The 18576-nt window shown below is 50.8% G+C and overlaps 2 protein-coding genes across 3 annotated transcripts in view; one reads left to right on the forward strand and one right to left on the reverse strand.

Annotated features, from left to right (window-relative positions):
* The window catches only part of ALDH9A1 (aldehyde dehydrogenase 9 family member A1), a 533528-nt gene that overhangs the window by 462765 nt on the left and 52187 nt on the right, over positions 1–18576 (forward strand). The gene's annotated exons all lie outside the window — the stretch shown is intronic.
* The window catches only part of RXRG (retinoid X receptor gamma), a 40280-nt gene that overhangs the window by 174 nt on the left and 21530 nt on the right, over positions 1–18576 (reverse strand). For both annotated transcript variants that reach the window (XM_050900732.1, XM_050900733.1), the window contains exons 2-9: positions 11956–12215; positions 8611–8755; positions 7734–7913; positions 4235–4395; positions 3373–3502; positions 2624–2756; positions 1170–1261; positions 822–927 (exon numbers count right to left, since the gene is read on the reverse strand). In XM_050900732.1, the coding sequence (XP_050756689.1) occupies positions 822–927; positions 1170–1261; positions 2624–2756; positions 3373–3502; positions 4235–4395; positions 7734–7913; positions 8611–8755; positions 11956–12215 (1207 nt within the window). The remainder of the gene's footprint in view (positions 1–821; positions 928–1169; positions 1262–2623; positions 2757–3372; positions 3503–4234; positions 4396–7733; positions 7914–8610; positions 8756–11955; positions 12216–18576) is intronic.

Here is an 18576-nt window from a genome sequence, read left to right on the forward strand (position 1 = left end):
GCTGGAGGCACTGGCAGCCCTCTCCCATGTGTTTCCAAGCCTGCCCCAGGGGGTCAGGAGAGCAGAGCCCAAATTCTCCCCCAAAATACCTTGGGGAGTTCTCCATCTTAGATTCCCCTATGCTTTCAAGATAAGCATTTCTCTCTGCATGTGTGGAGGGAATACGTATCTTTTCAAAACAGAATTAAGCATTTTTAAAACTTAAAAAAAAAAAAAAAAAAAAAAAAAAAAAAAAGGAAGATACATCCAGATTCTCTCTCCAAGAGTTGAACTAGTGACTTACATCTCCATGGCGCCATTTACATCCTTCTTGAAACGCCTTCAAAAAACCCCCAGCCTCCCGAGAAGGTGCGCAACCCCTCAGCAGCGCCTCTGCCAGCCCCTTGCCTCCCGTTTCGAGGCGCAGCTGCGAGAGGGTGCAGCAGGCAGGCTGCCTCCCCCTCCCCATGTCCCCCTTGCAGGGCTCTGCGGTCACATCTGGAGCCAAAAATAGCAGAAGATGCTGTGGGGCACATCGCTTGGCTGGCGGCGATGGGGACGGATCCAGCTGCCGGCGTTTCGAGAGCTCGGCCAGCAGAGGGTAGGGTCGGATTGAGAAGCAGGAAAATTGCATCTCGCCAGCACCCTAAAGGCTCTGGCCCAGGATCAGGGCACTGGGAGGACAGGCCAGCCTGCGGGACCTGGGCTGCTCACGCAGTTTTGGCTGGTGTCCTGCCCTTGCTTTGAGGGTGGCTCAGGCAGAGCTAGTACAGACACCCCTGCCTCAGTCTCCTCTTTCCAGGGCGGGTGTTGAGCTGCCTGCCTTGCCTGGGGACACTCACCGCCCTGGCTGCTCTGGGTACTTCTGCTTCGTGTAGGCTTCCAGCGTGGCATAGACCTTCTCCCTCAGCGATTCCACTTCTGAGGGGCTGGACAAACCCTTGGCATCTGGACGAGGGAGAGAATACAGGTAGGGAAGAAATCACTGCAGCGGGCACCTTTCCGCTCCCAGCAGAGTGACTGCGTGCATGGGCGGGAGAGGACTCGGGCTCTCTTTAATCATGTACCCAGGGACTGGGACAAATCTGTCTGCAGTCCCGATGCTCACTGCCACAGCCCTCCTACCTATGACCTGCCGTGGCCCAGAAGGCGTGCGTGTCACCTGGGACTGCCCCGGGCCTCAGACTTACCTGGGTTAAACAGGACAATGGCTCGCAGGCACCCCAGCTCCGACTTATCCATCTGCATGTCTTTCATTTTGGACACCAGCTCTGTCAAAACCCTGCATGTGGGGGACATGGGTGGGCAGGCGATCAGAGACAAGTACAGACAGCAAGGCTGGGAGCTGAAAAGCATCCAGGACAGGCACTGGGAATACCCCCAATTCCTCTCTGCAGGAAGAAGCAGCTTTGAGGGACAGCCATGCCACACATGGCTGCTGTGCATCAGCAGCATCCAGGGACCTGAGCATCAAATTCGCTCCCGTTCTCACTTTGCTCAGCACGTGGCCTCACTGCTCTGTTTGGACTATGGAGAACAATTTGCACTCACTTGAGGAAAACCGCGTGGGTTTTTCTCCTCATTTCACTGTGCAAAACATGGGCGCTGCCCTTATGCATTCCAGTTGTGTAAGAGTGGCAATGCAGTGTCCTGCCAGGCAGGGAGCAGGCATGGCATGCACAGTACGTGTGCAGTCATTATATGAGCAAGTCGGGGTTTAAGGCTTTGCTAGCTAAAGCTCTTGCTGATCAGTATGAGCTCTAGATCCAGTTACGGCAAACTCTTGAGAGAAGGCAGAGCATTCCTCCCCCTGCACACCCAACCAAAGATCTGCTTCTGCAGCTGCAAATCCCTTTCCAAGGTGCTTGTCGTGGTTTAACCCCAGCCAGCAACTAAGCACCACGCAGCCACTCACCCCTCCCCTCTCCCAGTGGGATGGGGAGGAGAATCGGGAAAAAAAGTAAAACTTGTGGGTTGAGGTAAGAACAGTTTAATAACTACAGTAAAATAAAATATAATACTAAGAATAATAAAAATATAATAACAATAATAGTAATGAAAAGGAATATAACAAAAAAAAAGAGAAATAAAACCCAAGAAAAGACAAGTGACACACAATGCAATTGCTCACGACCCGCTGACCGATGCCCAAGCAGCGATCCGCCCCTCCCAGCCAACTCCCCCCAGTTTATATACTGAGCATGACATTCTATGGTATGGAATATCCCTTTGGCTAGTTCAGGTCAGCTGTCCCGGCTCTGCTCCCTCCCAGCTTCTTGCACACCTGCTTGCTGGCAGAGCATGGGAAACTGAAAAGTCCTTGGCTTAAGATAAGCGCTACTTAGCAACAACTAAAACATCAGCGTGTTATCAACATTATTCTCACACTAAATCCAAAACAGAGCACTGTACCAGCTACTAAGAAGAAAATTAACTCTGTCCCAGCCGAAACCAGGACAGTGCTTTCACCCCATTCTTGGTTTTTAAGCCAGTCAAGCATCCCCTCCTCATTCTAAGCTAGTTCTGCCCCAAATCACCATGGGTTTACGCTAGTTCTTGCTAAGGACATGTTTCCCATTCAGAGGGGAAAGACAGAGCCAGCCTGGCCGCCACTGCTAGGGGAGGACAGAAACAGGCTATGTACCTGTCGAAGATGGAGCCCACACCAGCACTGTGAGCACTGCTGCGGTGCACGTGCAAGCCCGTGGCCAGGAGGATGCCGTCTTGCACCGACACGGAACGATGGGAGAAGGAGGCAATGAGCAGCTCATTCCAGCCTGCAAGAGGAGGTGTGCAGGACACAAGAGGTAGTTCAGCAAAAAAATCAGTCCCACATGGAGCAGGAGAGCTGGTTTCTCCCTGCTGGCTTCAGACTCAGCTCACAGGAGAGGTGAGACCCCAGGTACCAACTGCGCCCTTGCTAACACTGCAAGGGCTGGCAAACCCTGACCAGGAGCAAGGAAGGTGCAGAAAAAGACTCAAAGGTGGGGTGGGGGCGGAAGGAAAATATGCTGGGTTTCCCTCCTAAAAAATCATATTCCTTGCATCAGCAACCCCTTTACATCATTTTGCACGTTACACACTAACGTGCCCTACACATAGTGAGTTCTGGAGTTATAGGAATTGCATTAACAAGACACATTTATTCACTCTCCCCCAGCCCTCCTACATGTCTGCATGAAGAGGGGAACAAACAGCAGATTCCACTGCCCCATCCACAGCCTCTGCCAACTGCTCATCATGGCTCAGGGTGGGTTGCTCACCCTGTGACAGGAGGGATGGATCAGCTCCGGATCTCCCATTCCCCATCCAGCCTGGCTGGCACGGCACACAGCCCAGAGAAGGGCCGGGGTACCAGGAGTAGCCCCAGAGGCCACAGGTGGGGGACGTTACCTGCCCGGAGGAGAATGACTTGGTCTTCCAGCGTCAGGTCGGAGAAGTGGGGGATTCGCTTGGCCCACTCGACGAGCGTGAAGAGCTGCTTGTCAGCCGCGTGGCATATGTTGGTGACAGGGTCGTTTGTCTAATTGAGAGTGACAGCAAAAGGAAAAGAGCAGAGGAAAAGAGGAGAATTTGTCAAAGAAAAATCTTTGATAGTTACTGTCTACACTGCACACAGTATCGGATCAACTTAACGATACTCAGAGCCACAAGTAAAATGATCAAATTGCCAATAATCTCAGCTGTGCGCTGTTGGGAAGAGAAGATATTTATTACTACTATGCCCCCTACAACCAGCCAAATCAGCTGGTTGCTAGACTTTTCTGTTTGCTGCTCTTTGCAAAGCAAGTCCTGCACGGCAGGCTGCAGTCCTGCTCCCCAGAGCATATCTAAAAGCCATCAAGCAGCCTCTGAATGGGAATGAACAGCAGTTTTATCCAAACCAGTAAAACCACGGCAGTAAACCTGCTATGTCCAGCTCCATTCCAGTCTTGGTCACTGAGGCAGACAAGCAGTGTCCAGGGCTGTGCAACTGTGGAAGCCAGCACAGGGCTCAGACTCTCCAGCATCCAGCTATTGCCCTATCTACTCAGCGAAACCAAAGGGAACTGGAAAAAATGCTAGGAAAATAATGTATAGGCTGTTTTCTAGTTGTCATTCAGAGTAGCTTCCAAAGAAAAATTGTTGGTGATTTTTAGGTGGTGCGAAGCAAAAACCCCTTGCAAAATGCTAGCTGTTCACATGGGGTTTGTCTTTTCAGATCGCACCTCGAAGGCTCTCATCTCAAGCTGCAAGTGACGTTAGTGCCCCTTACTGAGCTTTCTGTGTTCACGTCGCTGTACGCCTCCGTCTTGGGTTCGACTGCCAGCTCAGCTTCCAGGATCCTCTCCACGGGCATGTCCTCGCTGCCATTGCTTGTGGACTCGGCCTCGTTCTCGCTCCGCTCCCTGCTCCTCTGCCTCTCCTCCTGCACAGCTGCAGGACAGAAACGTGGCTCTTTATATCCACAGCAACACTTACCTGCTTGCAGTGCGTCCCCTTTCCTCTGGGAGAAGGGATGAGAAACCCCCTCAGGAGGGGAAGAACAGAAAATACATGGATATTTCAGATGTACGTCCATTAAAATGGCTGCCCCCACCACCCCCCAATAACTTTGGGGTTGCTACAGCAGCCAGTGGCCTCCAAATTTGACAAAAGGTTGTGATTTCCAAGGTATGAAGCTCCTGAATAGAGGAAAGAGGACTTGATACCTCCAGGTGGCAGCCTGGACTCAGCTGTCACTAGATGCTGGAGGAGGCAGGAGGGACCCAGCACCCGGACACCGAGGTTTGCTGTGCTCGCAGCATGCTTTGAACAGTCCCACAGCGGCCAGAGCATCCAGCTGCAGGGCTAGACGGTCCCTCACCCCTAGCTGGATTGACACACACGCTGCCTATCTCATTCCTAGAGCAAAAGCTTACCCAGCCTGGCCCAACCCTCGTGTCACCTCTCCCTCCACCACCTTTCTTCCCAACCCTCCACACTAGAAAGCAGTTCCTAGCACCTCTGAATGCCCCAACATCTTCACTCTCTTCTCCCATCTCTGTACATTTTCCGAAATATCTACTGACTAGAGGAACAGCATCACTGAAACTCTCTCCAGATCTCAGCTATTAACTCCCAGGGCTGCTGGGTGTGTGGAGGACAGGTCAGTGTAGGACATGTGTACGTGGTATGCCAAGCCTTGCGCTCAATAGAAGTCCTGGGCGTACATTTTTGTGGGAGAAATCCCAAAGGGAAAGAAGAAAATCCTGCTAAAAAAAAAGTGACCAGCAGGTGTCACATCGGTTTAGCTCATTACTGGGGAGAAATGTCCCAAAACCAGAGTCCTGCTAGCATCACTCCCCTGTGCGAGCATACAGCACCCGGCAGGGGCCCAAAGCGCCCCGTAACCCCTGAGGGACAGGCAGGCAGCTGGCCTGGTCTCAAGGAACGGCCCGTACTGAGCTGTAGGCAGCTATCCACCTGAAATGAAGGTTCAGTGGGGGAGAAGCTGGCTGCAAAGCTGGCCCCTGCCACGCAGACTTCGGTGCTTTGCTATTCAACATCTTAATGGCTTCCCCACCCGTTAGCTAAGCACCAGGCAGTCAGTATCCAGAGGAGTGGGAAAACCATCAAGGCCAAGGGATAAAAAGTCCTTTAAGAGGAGAGGGGACCTGCATAAACACCAGGGGACACCAAGGAAGGGACCAGCTCAGCAAGCCCACAGCTCACAGCAAGCCTGCGGGAGAATTTGATCCCTATTTTCTCAGTTGGGTAAGTGCTGTGGGAAGAAGGGTGTGACAAACTTTTAGGTCAGATACTTGGATGAGGAGATTTCTTTCCCATTTGTCTTTATAGCTCTGCTGTTTGCAGCGGTGTCAGGAAATAAGCCCTTGCATCAGCCTTGCCTTACCCTGGCTTATGTTAGGGTGCTTTCAGGGGAAGGGCCAAACCATGGGAGGTTCCTCAACACTGAGACTCATGGCCACTTTGCAATGCTCAGCACTTCCCTGTGTTTCTCCCAGCTGGGAGGATGTGCTTCCCAGCACTGCCCAGCTGCTGGGGAACTGGCAGCACCCAAGGAGATGGCTCAGTGGGGATTCCAGTCTGGTGCTGGCGAGGGAGGGCAACACGGGACACACATATGTGCCAGCCAGCTGGGGGAAGCATTTATCCTCTTTAGGATAATGGACAGGAAGAAGCCAGGGAAGTGTTCCTAAAGTCATCAAAATCTTAGTGGAAGAAAGAGCATGCCAAGGGAATACCAGTCCCCTCACTTAGCCCCCAAACTCATCCAGGATTCCTTGTTCAAGCTGCAATCTGTCCCCAAGTTCTGCAGCTCCCAGAAAGCCAAACCAAGATTATTGCAGCCAAACCCCCGCAGGACCCACCAAGATCCTGGGGTTTAAATTTTCACGCTCTGCAAAGGGAAGTTGCGTTGACACCCTGGTCCTCTGAATCACTTTGCACCCAGCTGAAGGGAGAGCTCTGCCTGGGATTAGGTTTTCGATTCAAGCTTGGCATTTCGCAGCCCCCCGCTGCCCTAAGCGGTTGAGGCAGCACAGCACCGATGATACTACAGGAAACAGGACGAGGCTCAGCCTGTGCCCTGTGTCACAGCTACTTCCCCAGGCTCTGCCCTGCACAATCTGAGCTCCTACACAGGGGCGGCTTGCGTCCACCGCAGGGGGACAGTGTGGCTTCCAGAAAGGGACAGCTACACTGCCTGCTAGCATTCAGCCCTGGAGGCGGCACAGTTATTTTATCTTGGAAAAAGGCAGCTTCAATGCTGTGCTAGTTGTCACTACCTGACCTTGGATCTGTCAGTATAATTTGGGAGACAAGCCAGCTCAGCGGTCCCTGCTCCACCAAGGAGGGAGCAGCGAGATGCAGGGGGCAGAGGTGGACAGATAAACACCCATGCCGTCGGGCTTGCCTTTCCCTGCAGCAGAGACTCACTTGGTGGTGGCAGCTTTTACAAAGACCTTCGTACTCTCCAGAGTTCTGCGGGAGACAGGCAGGGCTGCAGGACCCACCGCAGACACGTCACCCTCAGCAGCTATTGGAGGCTTCCTTCAAGTCAGTGCAAAATCCCTCTAAGTCCAATTGCCTCAGGTCAGATCCTTGCTCCAGATCAACACCTTAGGTGGTTTGGGCCAAAAACACAGTCCTTTGGGGGCTGCAGTGAGTACATGTGGAGTATGGAAGAGGCTGCATGAACTGCTTCCATACAGCTCTCTCCCGCAGCACAAAAACACCACAGGATGTGAGCTGTACCAGAGCTCATCTCCAAAGGCGAGGTTAAGAGTGGAAATGACAGAGAACTATAAAATAAAAGATAGAAATAAATCATTCACCCTTATCTTCCAGTGCAAGAATTAGGTGGTGACAAATAAAGCCAGCAAGCTGAAAATGAAAAAGGAGGTTGCTTTTCACACAGGAGACAAGCAGGCTGCAGGACTCCTCACTGCCGGGCGCTGTCCACAGCAGAGGTTTACAGGGGTCCAAGCCATTAAGGGCCACTAACTAAAGGCAAGCTTGGGTCAAAATCAGTTAATAGGTTCAATAGTCACCAGTATGTGTGTTTAGGTGGGATGGGAAGAAAAATACAGTGTAATAGCTTCCCCATCAGCCTCATTTCCTTTACAAAATGAGGTCAAAAATGCCCTGAAGCTGTCAGTGTGGGTTTTTTGGAATGCTCCAGCCTTGGAGGGCCACCAAGAACCAGATTTACCCTAATGAATGTGAGGAAAATTCCTGTAAGACCATTCCTTCCACCAGCCCGCACATACCTTCCCTCTTCATCCCCATCGCGAGGCACTTCTGATAGCGGCAGTACTGGCAGCGGTTGCGTTGGCGCTTGTCTATGAGGCAGTCCTTGTTGTCACGGCAGGTGTAGATCAGGTCCTTCCGGATCGTCCTCTTGAAGAAGCCTTTGCAGCCCTCACAGCTGTACACCCCGTAGTGCTTCCCTGGGGAGGCAAGGGGAGGCCATCAATGGGCAGGCAGGAATCTGCTCTTCCCTCCAGCATGGAGGGGCTCGAACCAACACCAAAGGTGAAAAAATGGGCTGCAGGGTATCACCTTAGCAGGCCTGACTTGGCTTTAATGGCTCTTCACAGGAACAGTGACCAGTGGCAGTCAAACTGTAGGACTGCCACTTTCCTGTGATAAGGAGGGACCGCATCCCAGGGGAAGGATGTGGAGCCATATCTTAGCCGCAGTGCAAGTGCAGAAAAGCCATAGGTAGCAAATGGGGTGCACTGATATGGAGGGGGTCCGCAAGGCATGGCCAAGCTGCAGGTCGCTGGGGTAGGAGAGAAAACCCAGGCACAGCCAAAGCTCAGCTAACACAAAGCACAGGTAAATAAGAACACAGCGATTTTGGTGTATTTACCTTCGATAAACAGGGACAAAATGTAAAAGGAGATTATACACATAAGGGAGAAGAGCATGGCTTTTAGGTTTGCTGTCTTTTGGGCACAGCACAACTAATCTGCAAAACAGACAGCCTGCCTTTGGGTAAGGCAGACCCAGCTACGAATCCTGCAACGGCAGTATGGCCCCAGCGAGCCTCCGCAGTGTTCACTCCCTCACGAGCCTTGCTTCAGACCAGCAGGGGAGTTCTCATTGCACAAAGCCTTCCTCAACAAAAAAAAAACCTCCTACCTGAGGACCTGTCCCCACAGATGGCACAGATGTGTTTGGCTAAGGATCCTGGGCTTGTAGATGGGTAATTCATGTTCCCAATACCTGGGAGACCTGGCAAGGGCTTGACGTCCTCCAGGCTGCTGACATTGTTCAGGACATTGAGCTGCAGAAGCAGAAGCCACCAGACAGGTTAGAGAAGACTCATACTTCAATGAAACTGTCCACAAATTGAGCTGACCCCTCCCTTGCTGCTCCTGCTGGGCTCGTCCCACAAGCTTATCCCCAGCAACTCCATGGGGCTGCCATGGGCAGACAGACATCCTCTGGTGAATCCAGCTGGAGGGGTTTAAGCAGATGCCTGGTAGCAGGTATTGCCTCTCACCCTGCCCTGATGCTGTAACCAAAGCCAGGACGAAGCAGAGCTGGAAAAGGGCAGGCAACAACCCTCAGCTGCTCAGTTACAGCCTCCAAGCGACGAGGCTGGTGGGATCCTGCCTGCTTCATTAAGGGGATGCTGATCACTGGCTGCTTGCAGCCTCGAGCACTAACAGCTTAGTAAGGAAGAGCTTTGCAGCCAGGCAATTTGTTGCAATTAATCCTGCACTGCTGCATGGCTAGGGAAGCTGTAATGATGTTTTTTTTAAAAAAAAAAAAGTGTTAAGTGGGTTAGCTTCCCTGCCTCGTGATATGCAAATCTGCATAAACACATGAAAACGTGGCCATCTTGGTCACTCCCTGGGACTTAGGTTCCCAAACACTATCACAGGCTGGAGAACGGAGTAGATTTGGGGTTGCCATATTAAAAAAAAGGGAGCAGGCTGAGCATCGAAAAATCAGCTGCAGTGAGATGCAGGCAAATGGCCCAGAGCCCCCAGCTGAGATTCCCGGGAGCTGCTCATGGCTGCTGCAAGCTAAAGGTTACAAACCGACATTGATTAGAGACCAAAGCCTGATGTTGCCCAGGGCTTCGTTTCATTGCTATTTGCTTTCAAGCTGTTGTCGGCAGGGCAGTGAGGATTAAGGGCCATCGAGCACGTCTTGTCAAAAGCTGTCTGGGCAGAGCAATGTCTTTCCAAAACCACTATCAAATCATCTTTCCCGTTGCCACGCTTTGAGGCTGGGGATGGTTTTTTCACCACTCAGCTTGTTTTTAGCAGTCACCCCAATTTATCAGCTAAAGTTGTTCTTCCCAGAAAGAGGGCAGAAGCAGGGACAGAAAACAAGGCTTTGGATGAAAATCCAGCTACAGCCTTCATTACAATCTCCATAACATCTAAACCAATAGATTTCATGCATGCCGTTGCAAGTTCTCCATTTGGTCCAAGAAATTGCCCATTTCCCATGAGAAAGTATATTTTCCACAGGGAATTTCAGCAAAGAACAAGAAGGGTTCATCTCATTGGGATTTTTGGACCTGTCATTAGAAAAATAAAAAGGTGAAACCTGTTTTCATCTTCCGTCACCACTGTCCCTTCATTTTGAAAGCTTCAAAGGTCTGATGACGTTGAAAATACAAATTATCCAGCAAAAATTACCACATTAGGAGCCAGGTTGTTTTGCCCCACTGGAAAATAAAAGTGTACAGGGAAAAATTGCCCAGAGGAATAGAGGTTCGCTCTCCCTGGCAGAGACCAGCCCAGGCACTGGCAGCTGTAAATCCTAATGCTTCAAAATCTGAACTTGGCCCAAGGAAAGGAGAAATCAACCCCTTCCTCCCCACAAGTGTCCAGCCACCTTTTTTACCCTGAAAACTTCTTCTTGGCAAGATGCTGAGCCAGGAGGAACTTTTTATGGTTTAAAATGTTACTCAGAGCTCAGGTACCACCTTTTCTTTCTCTCTGGCTGCACATTGAGATAATAACAGGGAGAGAGAGTGTATGGGGCGGGGGGGCGGGGAACGGGGCAGTTTTAGCCATCAGTGTCCTTGGAGCTTGACTCCTGCAGGTTAAGTGCAATCATGTATGATATCTGGGACAACTGCTTGAACCCAAATCCATTAGCTGCCTCCCTGCCGAATCCCCAAGGCCCAGCTGTCTCCTTGCATCAGAGGCAACACAAATGAAACCCACTCCTCGGAGCTGGGAACTTGGCGTGGTGCCTGGACCGGGGAAACCGCTTCCCAGAGCATCCCTAACCCCAAAGGAAAGGCTTCCATGCAGCCAATGCTGCCACCAGTTCCACCACCACGAAGGACCTGCCCTGGATGCCACGAGCACAAATATTGTCAGGTCGATGGGCAACAGTCGGGTGGTGCGAGGCGGGGGAAGGATGCCCAGCACACGCACTGCAGACAGCCCAAACCCATGCAGGAGTTGAGGATGCTGGTGAAAGGTAAGCCAAACCTGCCAAATCACCCTTATACTCTCTCAGAGCGCGTCGGGGGCCTCCCCATACCACCCTCTCCCAGCCTCGGTGGCAGGCGCTAGGAAAAGCTTCAGACAGACCGGGGAGTAGCAGCGGGGTATGGGGCAGAGAGGGCTCAGGGACCATCTCCTCGCTGCTTCTTCAGCAAGGAGCCATGAGGCTCTTGAGCACTCCCTACCTTCAGGTCCCACTAATAAAACACAAAGTCTTGTTAATAAAAGGCAGAATTTCCACTTGTATCTGGACTCCCAGAACTTTTCAGCACACTATGAAAATTCCACACAGCCACCTGGGTCCCAGCCATGCCAGAGGTGGTGCCAGGCTCTTGGGGTACCGTGTCCCTGTCCCTGCCCCACAGAGCCACCCCGGGAGGCTCCCAGCCCGTCCATGGCTCTGGGGAGGCACAGACCTGGGTCTAATGCCTGGGTCTCCCCCTGTCTGGAGGGGAAACCTCAGCACCTGAGTGAGCTTGGGCAGTAAGGACAGGAGTGCTTCATTTTTCTTCAGGCAAAGTTTATATGCAATACAGAGTACGTGGCTGGCATTTAGCATTAACATTTGTCTCTCTATAGAAAGTCTGTCTCCTTTCCAAATAATGAAACAAAACAGATATCCTTTTGCGGGAAGGAGGGGAATGCTTCACATGCTGCAGCCCTTGGCTATCCCAATTATTTCCACGTACAGTAATTATACACACCGCAATAAAGGCAGTGGAGGGGAACTGGACTGCACCCATGGTGAGAACAGACCTGGGAATTAGCGCTCTCCCTTTATCGTGCAGGGTATTTTGAAATATATACAGGTGTCTTGTCTGTGTCTGTGCCAGGGGGATTTATGCAGACAGGTTCACACGCTGGAAGTTGTTCTTTACAGCTGATCTCCCTAAGTGGCCAAAACACACCAGACTGCCCACCACTCAACCCACTCACTCGAGTTTTGGAACTTTACCCAGTCTGAACACCATGAATTGTAGCGAAGCAAGCGTGCACATCTGCCTACCTGCGGACTGGCGTGTGTCACAAAATTCATGCCCGGGGCTGAGGACAGAGCAACGGGGTGTGAGCCGATGGAGGACGCGATGACTCTGTACGGCGAGCCCAGCGCATTCACCGGAGACCCGATCGCGTTCATGGGGGACGGCAGTGCCCGGGAGGCGTTCGCGGGGGCCTCGAGGTAGTTGTGGTGCCCGTCCACCGAATTTCCCGTGGAAAGGCTTGACGACGGGCTCACAGATGTGGAGCTGGCGTGAACAGGGGAATCTACAGGGTGAAGCAGAAAGATTAAATACACTATGAGCGAGGCTGGCTGTACAGCGATCAGCTGCCCAGCCTTGATCATGTCAGCTTAGATGCTGGCCAAGGCTCAAAGCCAACCAGCAAACATGCATTATGCTATAAAGCGAAAGAGCAAAACCTTGGTTATGGTACAGGAAATAGAGTTACATACAGCAACAAAACATATTATGAAGATAATACTTAATAATCAAATCTTCCTTCACTGCTTCGGTGCCTCAGCTGACTTGGAAGAAGTCACTGCTGCCTGCCTGCCTGCCTCAGGCTGGTTTTCTCTGAACTATTCCCTGAGGTCCCATTTCTTTTGTCCAAGCCGGCTCTAGAGACAGCACACATCTGAAACCATGAAATCCTCCCTGACCAGGCTGGAAACCCTAAATGGTCCCCGTGTCTTACGAAGCACCTCTGCTCCCTGCAATGGCTCAGGCATTGTGCTCAGCAGGCTCCTCTTCCTCTTCCCATGGTTCAGCTCTTCCCCTTCCCACCCACTTACCTCACCACCGCGATATTTCACATGTTCCTCCAGCTCTCAAAACTTGATGCCAGCATCTTCAGGAGGAGCTGGAGCAATGCAGGACGAAACTGCCCATGGCATGCTAGCAATGCTGATGACAGGACAAGGCACCAACAAAATATTTTGTCCTTTACTTTTCCTCACGTTTAGTATGAGACGGAGCAGAGACTGTGGCCACACAGACGTGCCTGGGCAGACAGTCTCACAGCCACAAAGAAAGAGGGTTTCCTCCTTCCACGCTAAAGAGCTCCAGTGCACATCTTTGCCAAACTGAGCCTCACAGTAGCCCCACGAGATCAACCTGCCCCTGAACCCCGCTGGGGAAGAGGTGGCATAGAAAAGCAATATAACCTTGATCATTGCCACTTCAGGGCAGTCTCTGAGGCTGAACACCTCACCCAAGGCCTAAACACTGTCTTCTATAAGACCAGTCTCAAATATTCAGAGGGTATCTGGGCATCAAATGCCCACTAGTCCTGATGGGTTATGTATGTAGCTGTATTTTAAGGATTTATATGACCTTTTCTCCCTCCCCTAGAATTTACCGACCCCAGTTAGCATTAGCTGTTGTTAACATTTCAATGAACCATTGTTTCTCTGGTGGTTTTTCAACACAGGAGATCATTCCCTGGAGTAGCAAGGCAAAGATGTTGTGTGGGAAGGTCACACAGTTGGTTTTCCATGGCTGGCACAGAGGATGCTTGTTCCCATTGCATTTGCAAGTAAGGCAGCGCTTTGGTGTTTTGTTTGTTTTTTTCCTCCTCCTAACATTATTGCAAAGTTATTTACGTGACAGTGTTTGTTATTTTACCTGAAGTAACAATCAAATCTGATTCAAAGGGAAGATGCACAATAAAGACGGGAAAAGGTCAGCTTGCTGAATAACATTAAAGACATTTGTCAGAGTCAAGGAGGACTCGATCCGCCGTTATCAACCCACTTCAGACTTAATTCTGTAGAGGGAGGGGGAGAAAAGGTCTTTGTCAATTCTTGCTTTGGCTTTTTGGATCAATTCTCCCAGTGGGAAAGCGATGTGCAGCAAGAGGAAGCCAGCTCAATGACAACAGCAGAAGCCTTGGAGGCAGCGAGGCAGTCTGGAGGCAGAGCCAGGTCTCCTGCCTGCTGCTGGAGAGAGTCACCCCATGTCCCCCTGCCACCATCATGGAGACACGCAGCCTGTTTTCTGTTAGTAGACAGCAAAATCCCTACCTTTTAATGGCTTCCAAGTGCAAAAGCCTTTCACCCCAGAGACAGCTGCCAGGAGAGCCTTTAGCAGTGGGCAGAAGATGCGCTGTTTGCCTGGCCTCCGCCTTACCTAAGCGCTCCGCTCACAAAGGCACCTCGGTTGTTTCCTTGGACTTAGAAGGACCATCCTGACTTCTGCCATTATTGGCTTCAGAGAAAAGCGAATGCATTTTTCATCCCCTGCGAGTAAGTCTGGTACCACAGTATGCAGTCCTCCCCAGCATCTGTAGCACAGACTTATAAAGAAATTGTTTTTATGCCTCTTTAAACAACTAGATAAACAACATTGCCTTTGAGGATTCTTCGGCTTGGAAAATAAGCCACTGAAGGGGAGATTGGGCAGAGATCTATCACACCAGAACAGCTAAGGAGAAGAATGATTATTCATCCTTTTCCATTAACACAGAAAAGGGCATATTTTGAAAGTATCATGCAGAAGATTTAAACCAATAAGAAAAGACTCCCAGGAAAGTTATTTAACTGTTTGCATTTACACCAGACCTTACAGAAACACTGTCACCACTGAGTTTCTCCATTATAAAGGCTCCAAGTTTCATAAGGACCCAGAGCAAAGCTTTCACCCAAGGAGACTGCCGGCCAGGGCAAGCCCCATGGTGTGCTTGTGTCTGTGCCAAGAGGTGACTGTTGAAGGGCTATGGCCAGGGGAATCCCCTAGCCCCTGGGATGGGATCAAAGGTTGAAGCCAGGAAGCCTGGAGGGCTTGTGCCTACCTCTCTTACCCCAGCAATGAGACACCAAAAAGGAAGCACTGAATGCACGAAGGAGTGTTTGCTGGTGGAGATGGATGGATAAATGAAAATATCTACTGGAGAGCACACAGGTGTAAAGCCAGGCTCTGCCAGGGCCTGATGACACAAACCAGAGTTAACATGTTTGCTTCCACAGTGCCTGGCCATGCTGTCCTGCCAAGGCTGTGACAAACCCATTGGTCAAAACCATCAGTGTTAACTCTCCATTTACCAATGAACAATTTTATCCATCTGTTATGAACTGTAGTACGAACTCCATTTAGAAAAGCGGGGGGGGGGAGCAGAATCAAAGCAAAGCACTCCTGCAAGGTGGTCCAAACTTTGACTTCCAGTCCCTCCCTGGGGTAAGCTTGCCGAGTCAGCCCCCGAGGGAGCAGAAATGCACCCTCGCGCACCTGGGAAATACTTCTCTCAGCTTCTCATTTTCAGGCTGGAGTGCTCTGAGAGGGATATAAGATGTGACTGCTACCAGGTTATCAGCTTGTGCAAGGAACAATTTGCACGGCTGGCAGAAGGTGTGCAGGAAGAGCCATGCCAAAGCATCCTTGACACTGGGGTTACTTACTCCCTGAGCTGAGCACCCGCAAAGTTGTTTCAGTCCAAAGGAGCCAGGGTGTCTTGGACAATGCAAACAGCAGAGATTGCAAATCTGATTCATTTTGGTTGAAAATGATTAAATGAAATGATCTGCAGGAAAATACTAATTGTCCATGTCCCACATCCCCCAACAGAAAGCAACCAGAAAAGCCTTGGGCTCGCAGGGATGGCATGGCTTTCCTCGAGGTATGTCCCCCATCATTTGGGGGACAAACAGAAACGTCAGCATGGCAGCGGAGCGGGGCCAGCGAGGAGCTGCTCTGCAGCAGGGAAGCAGCTCTGGGACAGAGCAGGGGAGACTGGGGAGACAGGACTCAGTCCTGCATGCCAGCCACAGCCGGCCGCCTCTGCCTCTCCAGCGGCATTCGGCACAGGTGACATTTACGCAGGCCAAAGAGGGCCCGGAGTCTGTCCGTCAGGTAATGCGAGGTGACACGCGATGCCGGGGACTCAGCCAGCTGCGGCGGGGCCCCGCGGAGCGGAGGGCAGCCCTGCGTCGGGAGGCGAGGGCTCGGTGGCTGGCACAGCCCCTGCCCGCGAGCACCAAACGCGGCTCCCAGACTGGCCAGGTCCCCCACGTCTGCTGGGGAAGACCGGCTGAGACCCTGCATCAAGCATCAGGGCTTGCTACTGCTTTTAACCACCTACTCCAGATTCAAGACCAGCTTACTTCTGATCCACAAATGGGGCTGTTTATGTCTTTCTCTCTTGTCTCCCTCCTCCACATTAATGCCTGGACAGGTAGTTTCCTGAAGAGAGGTTCAGGGAAGCCTGATATTGTATTTATTTCTTTCCTGGAGGAGCAGGGGAAGAGAGGACAGGAGGGAACTGCCTTGTGTGGATTCTGTGATGTCTCCACTGCAAACATGCAGCATCCAGAAAACCCAGTGCCTCAATCAACCCTCCACAAGCTCTCTTGTACAGAAACACACACACTCCAGCCTTCTCTTTGTAGGAAGCAAAGTTTAAAAAGAAGAAACTTGCTTCTGGGTGCTTCGCTGTTTGAAACTGCCTCTGCATATATATCACTTCACTTGCTGCAGAGAGCAGCCGTGGGTTGGAAGCATGCACACAGACACAACGTCCATCCTGTTGCTTTAGCATTCAGAATAAAGATCATATCTAATGGCAGCATAGACAACTCTGCTGACACTAGAAAAAATAATGAGGGAAGACCCTGAGAACCACTCGTTTCTCTGCATTTTGAAAACAGTGCCCTCGAGGACATAAGCAACAGTGTCACATTCACTCACCAGCCACTGAAGCCCAGCAAGGATACAAAGATTTGATACTCCACTTCCACCTGTCTTTCACCTCCACCTTAGCAAAATCCTAGTCCAGGGATGGGAAACTTGCATGAATAGCCTCATAAAATCAGGAATAGAAGAACACAGTCTACATCACAGTGGATGCATGGGTGTCTGACATGCACCTGCAGAGCACAAAACTCCAGGTCCACCACACCAATGCTAAACAGCCAGGTTTGGGCTAACACAGCTAAACTGGTCCAGGACCAATGCTAGCTTGATAAAGCCAGCTTGGATACCTCTGTGCTGTGAGCACTTCACAGGTAAAGCTGGGGCCAGCATGGAAGCAAAGACTACCTGCAAGAGTGCACAAGTGACCCCAAATGCCTCGGCAAAGGCAGTAGGAAGAGAAGCATCCAGGCTGCAACCAATAAAGCTGTCTTGATTTTTGCCCAAATAATGGCAGAAGACACCAGTCTCAGCAATTACATTTGAGCAGAAAGGGGAATGAGAATGCACAGAGACCAGAAACACCCAAGCCCTACAGACGCTGTCTATTTAACCAACATGGGTTGCAAGTTTGTTTTGGTTAATGCCCCTTCAGCTCTAACACCTAGCAAAGCCTTGAGAGGAAAGGTATCCGTGTTAAACACTGGGGTCTTTCTTCCACTAAGGCCTAAAGCAATCCTGCCTCCTGAGACCTGCAGATCCCTGGCAAGCCTAGAGATGATGATGCTTTCAACCTTCACAGTTTTGTTTTTAATGTCAGAGAGAATCAAAAGCTGGAACTCTTCAAATAATGAAAAACACGCTTGTGCTTCTGAGGTCTCAGATGTACACGGAAAGGGTTCATTTCATTGGCATGAACAATTAAAGGTGCAAGTTGCCCTGCCTGACACATGACTAGCAGAACTTTGCAGATACTTCATCCTCCGCAGATCAGAGAGCCCCAAGAAGTGGGAAGAGACATGCAGAGAAGGGCTGATTTCAGCAGAGGAGCACAGGCGTGCGTGGGAGGTACAGCTTGGCAGGCAGCTCGTCCTTGGGGACGACCTTCAAGGGGAAATACCTGTGAGAAACACTCCTGAAACTGGATGCAGTTATGTAGCAGGGAACCCACGTTAACTGGAATCAAACAAAGTTTTGCTGCTATGACTGCAGAAGTAGTTTTTATTTAATACATGGAAGCTAGACTGAAAAACTATTCCCTTTCTAGTGATATTTTTAACTGTCCAAGCAGATTTCCACAGGCAGTACAGATTGCCATGCTAATATCCTACAGAAAGGTTATTCTTTTCACCTTGCTTTTAAGGTCCAGCAACCTTTGTGCTTCCATCTTCCTGCTCAACTCCGAGTCAATAAATAATGCAGCCTTCCCCCTGACAGCTAACATCACGGAGGAGCAAAAATTTTTGGAGGTGTGCTGACACACAAGTCAGCAGGGTCTTCTGCAACAGGGATCTGCACAAGGCAGTAGAAAGTTTCCCTCAGCTCTCCGGGTGGTGGGAAGAGCTGCTCCCTCTCCTCTCGGGTTATGCTCCTGTGCCGCCCTTGTAGACAGGGGCCACCCAAAACCTGGCCCAGAAGAGGCCATGGGCTGGAAGCACACAAGACTTTCACCTGCCCCGATGCCGGCTTAGCATCAGATGCTATTTTGAGATCTTGGTCTGATTTGACTGAAATTGGACAGTGAGTCAATAGCTTAATATGTCCAAGGACATTTGGGCAAGACACACCTGCAGTGTAACCACATATTCTCCTCTCCAGGAAGCCAAGCTAAGGAGGAGGGAAGGAAGGAGCAAAATCCACAGAAGCTACACAGGCTTTGCCAAGACTTTGACAGGAACCATGCATTACAGGGTAACTCTATGGCTATGGTGATCTTGCCAACCCAAGACTCCTTTAGCAATTGCTTGTCAGGTAATTAAAATAAGGACTTCAAGCCTAATTTACTC

This window comes from Gymnogyps californianus, chromosome 8, assembly GCF_018139145.2.
Source record: "Gymnogyps californianus isolate 813 chromosome 8, ASM1813914v2, whole genome shotgun sequence".
NCBI lineage: Eukaryota > Metazoa > Chordata > Aves > Accipitriformes > Cathartidae > Gymnogyps > Gymnogyps californianus.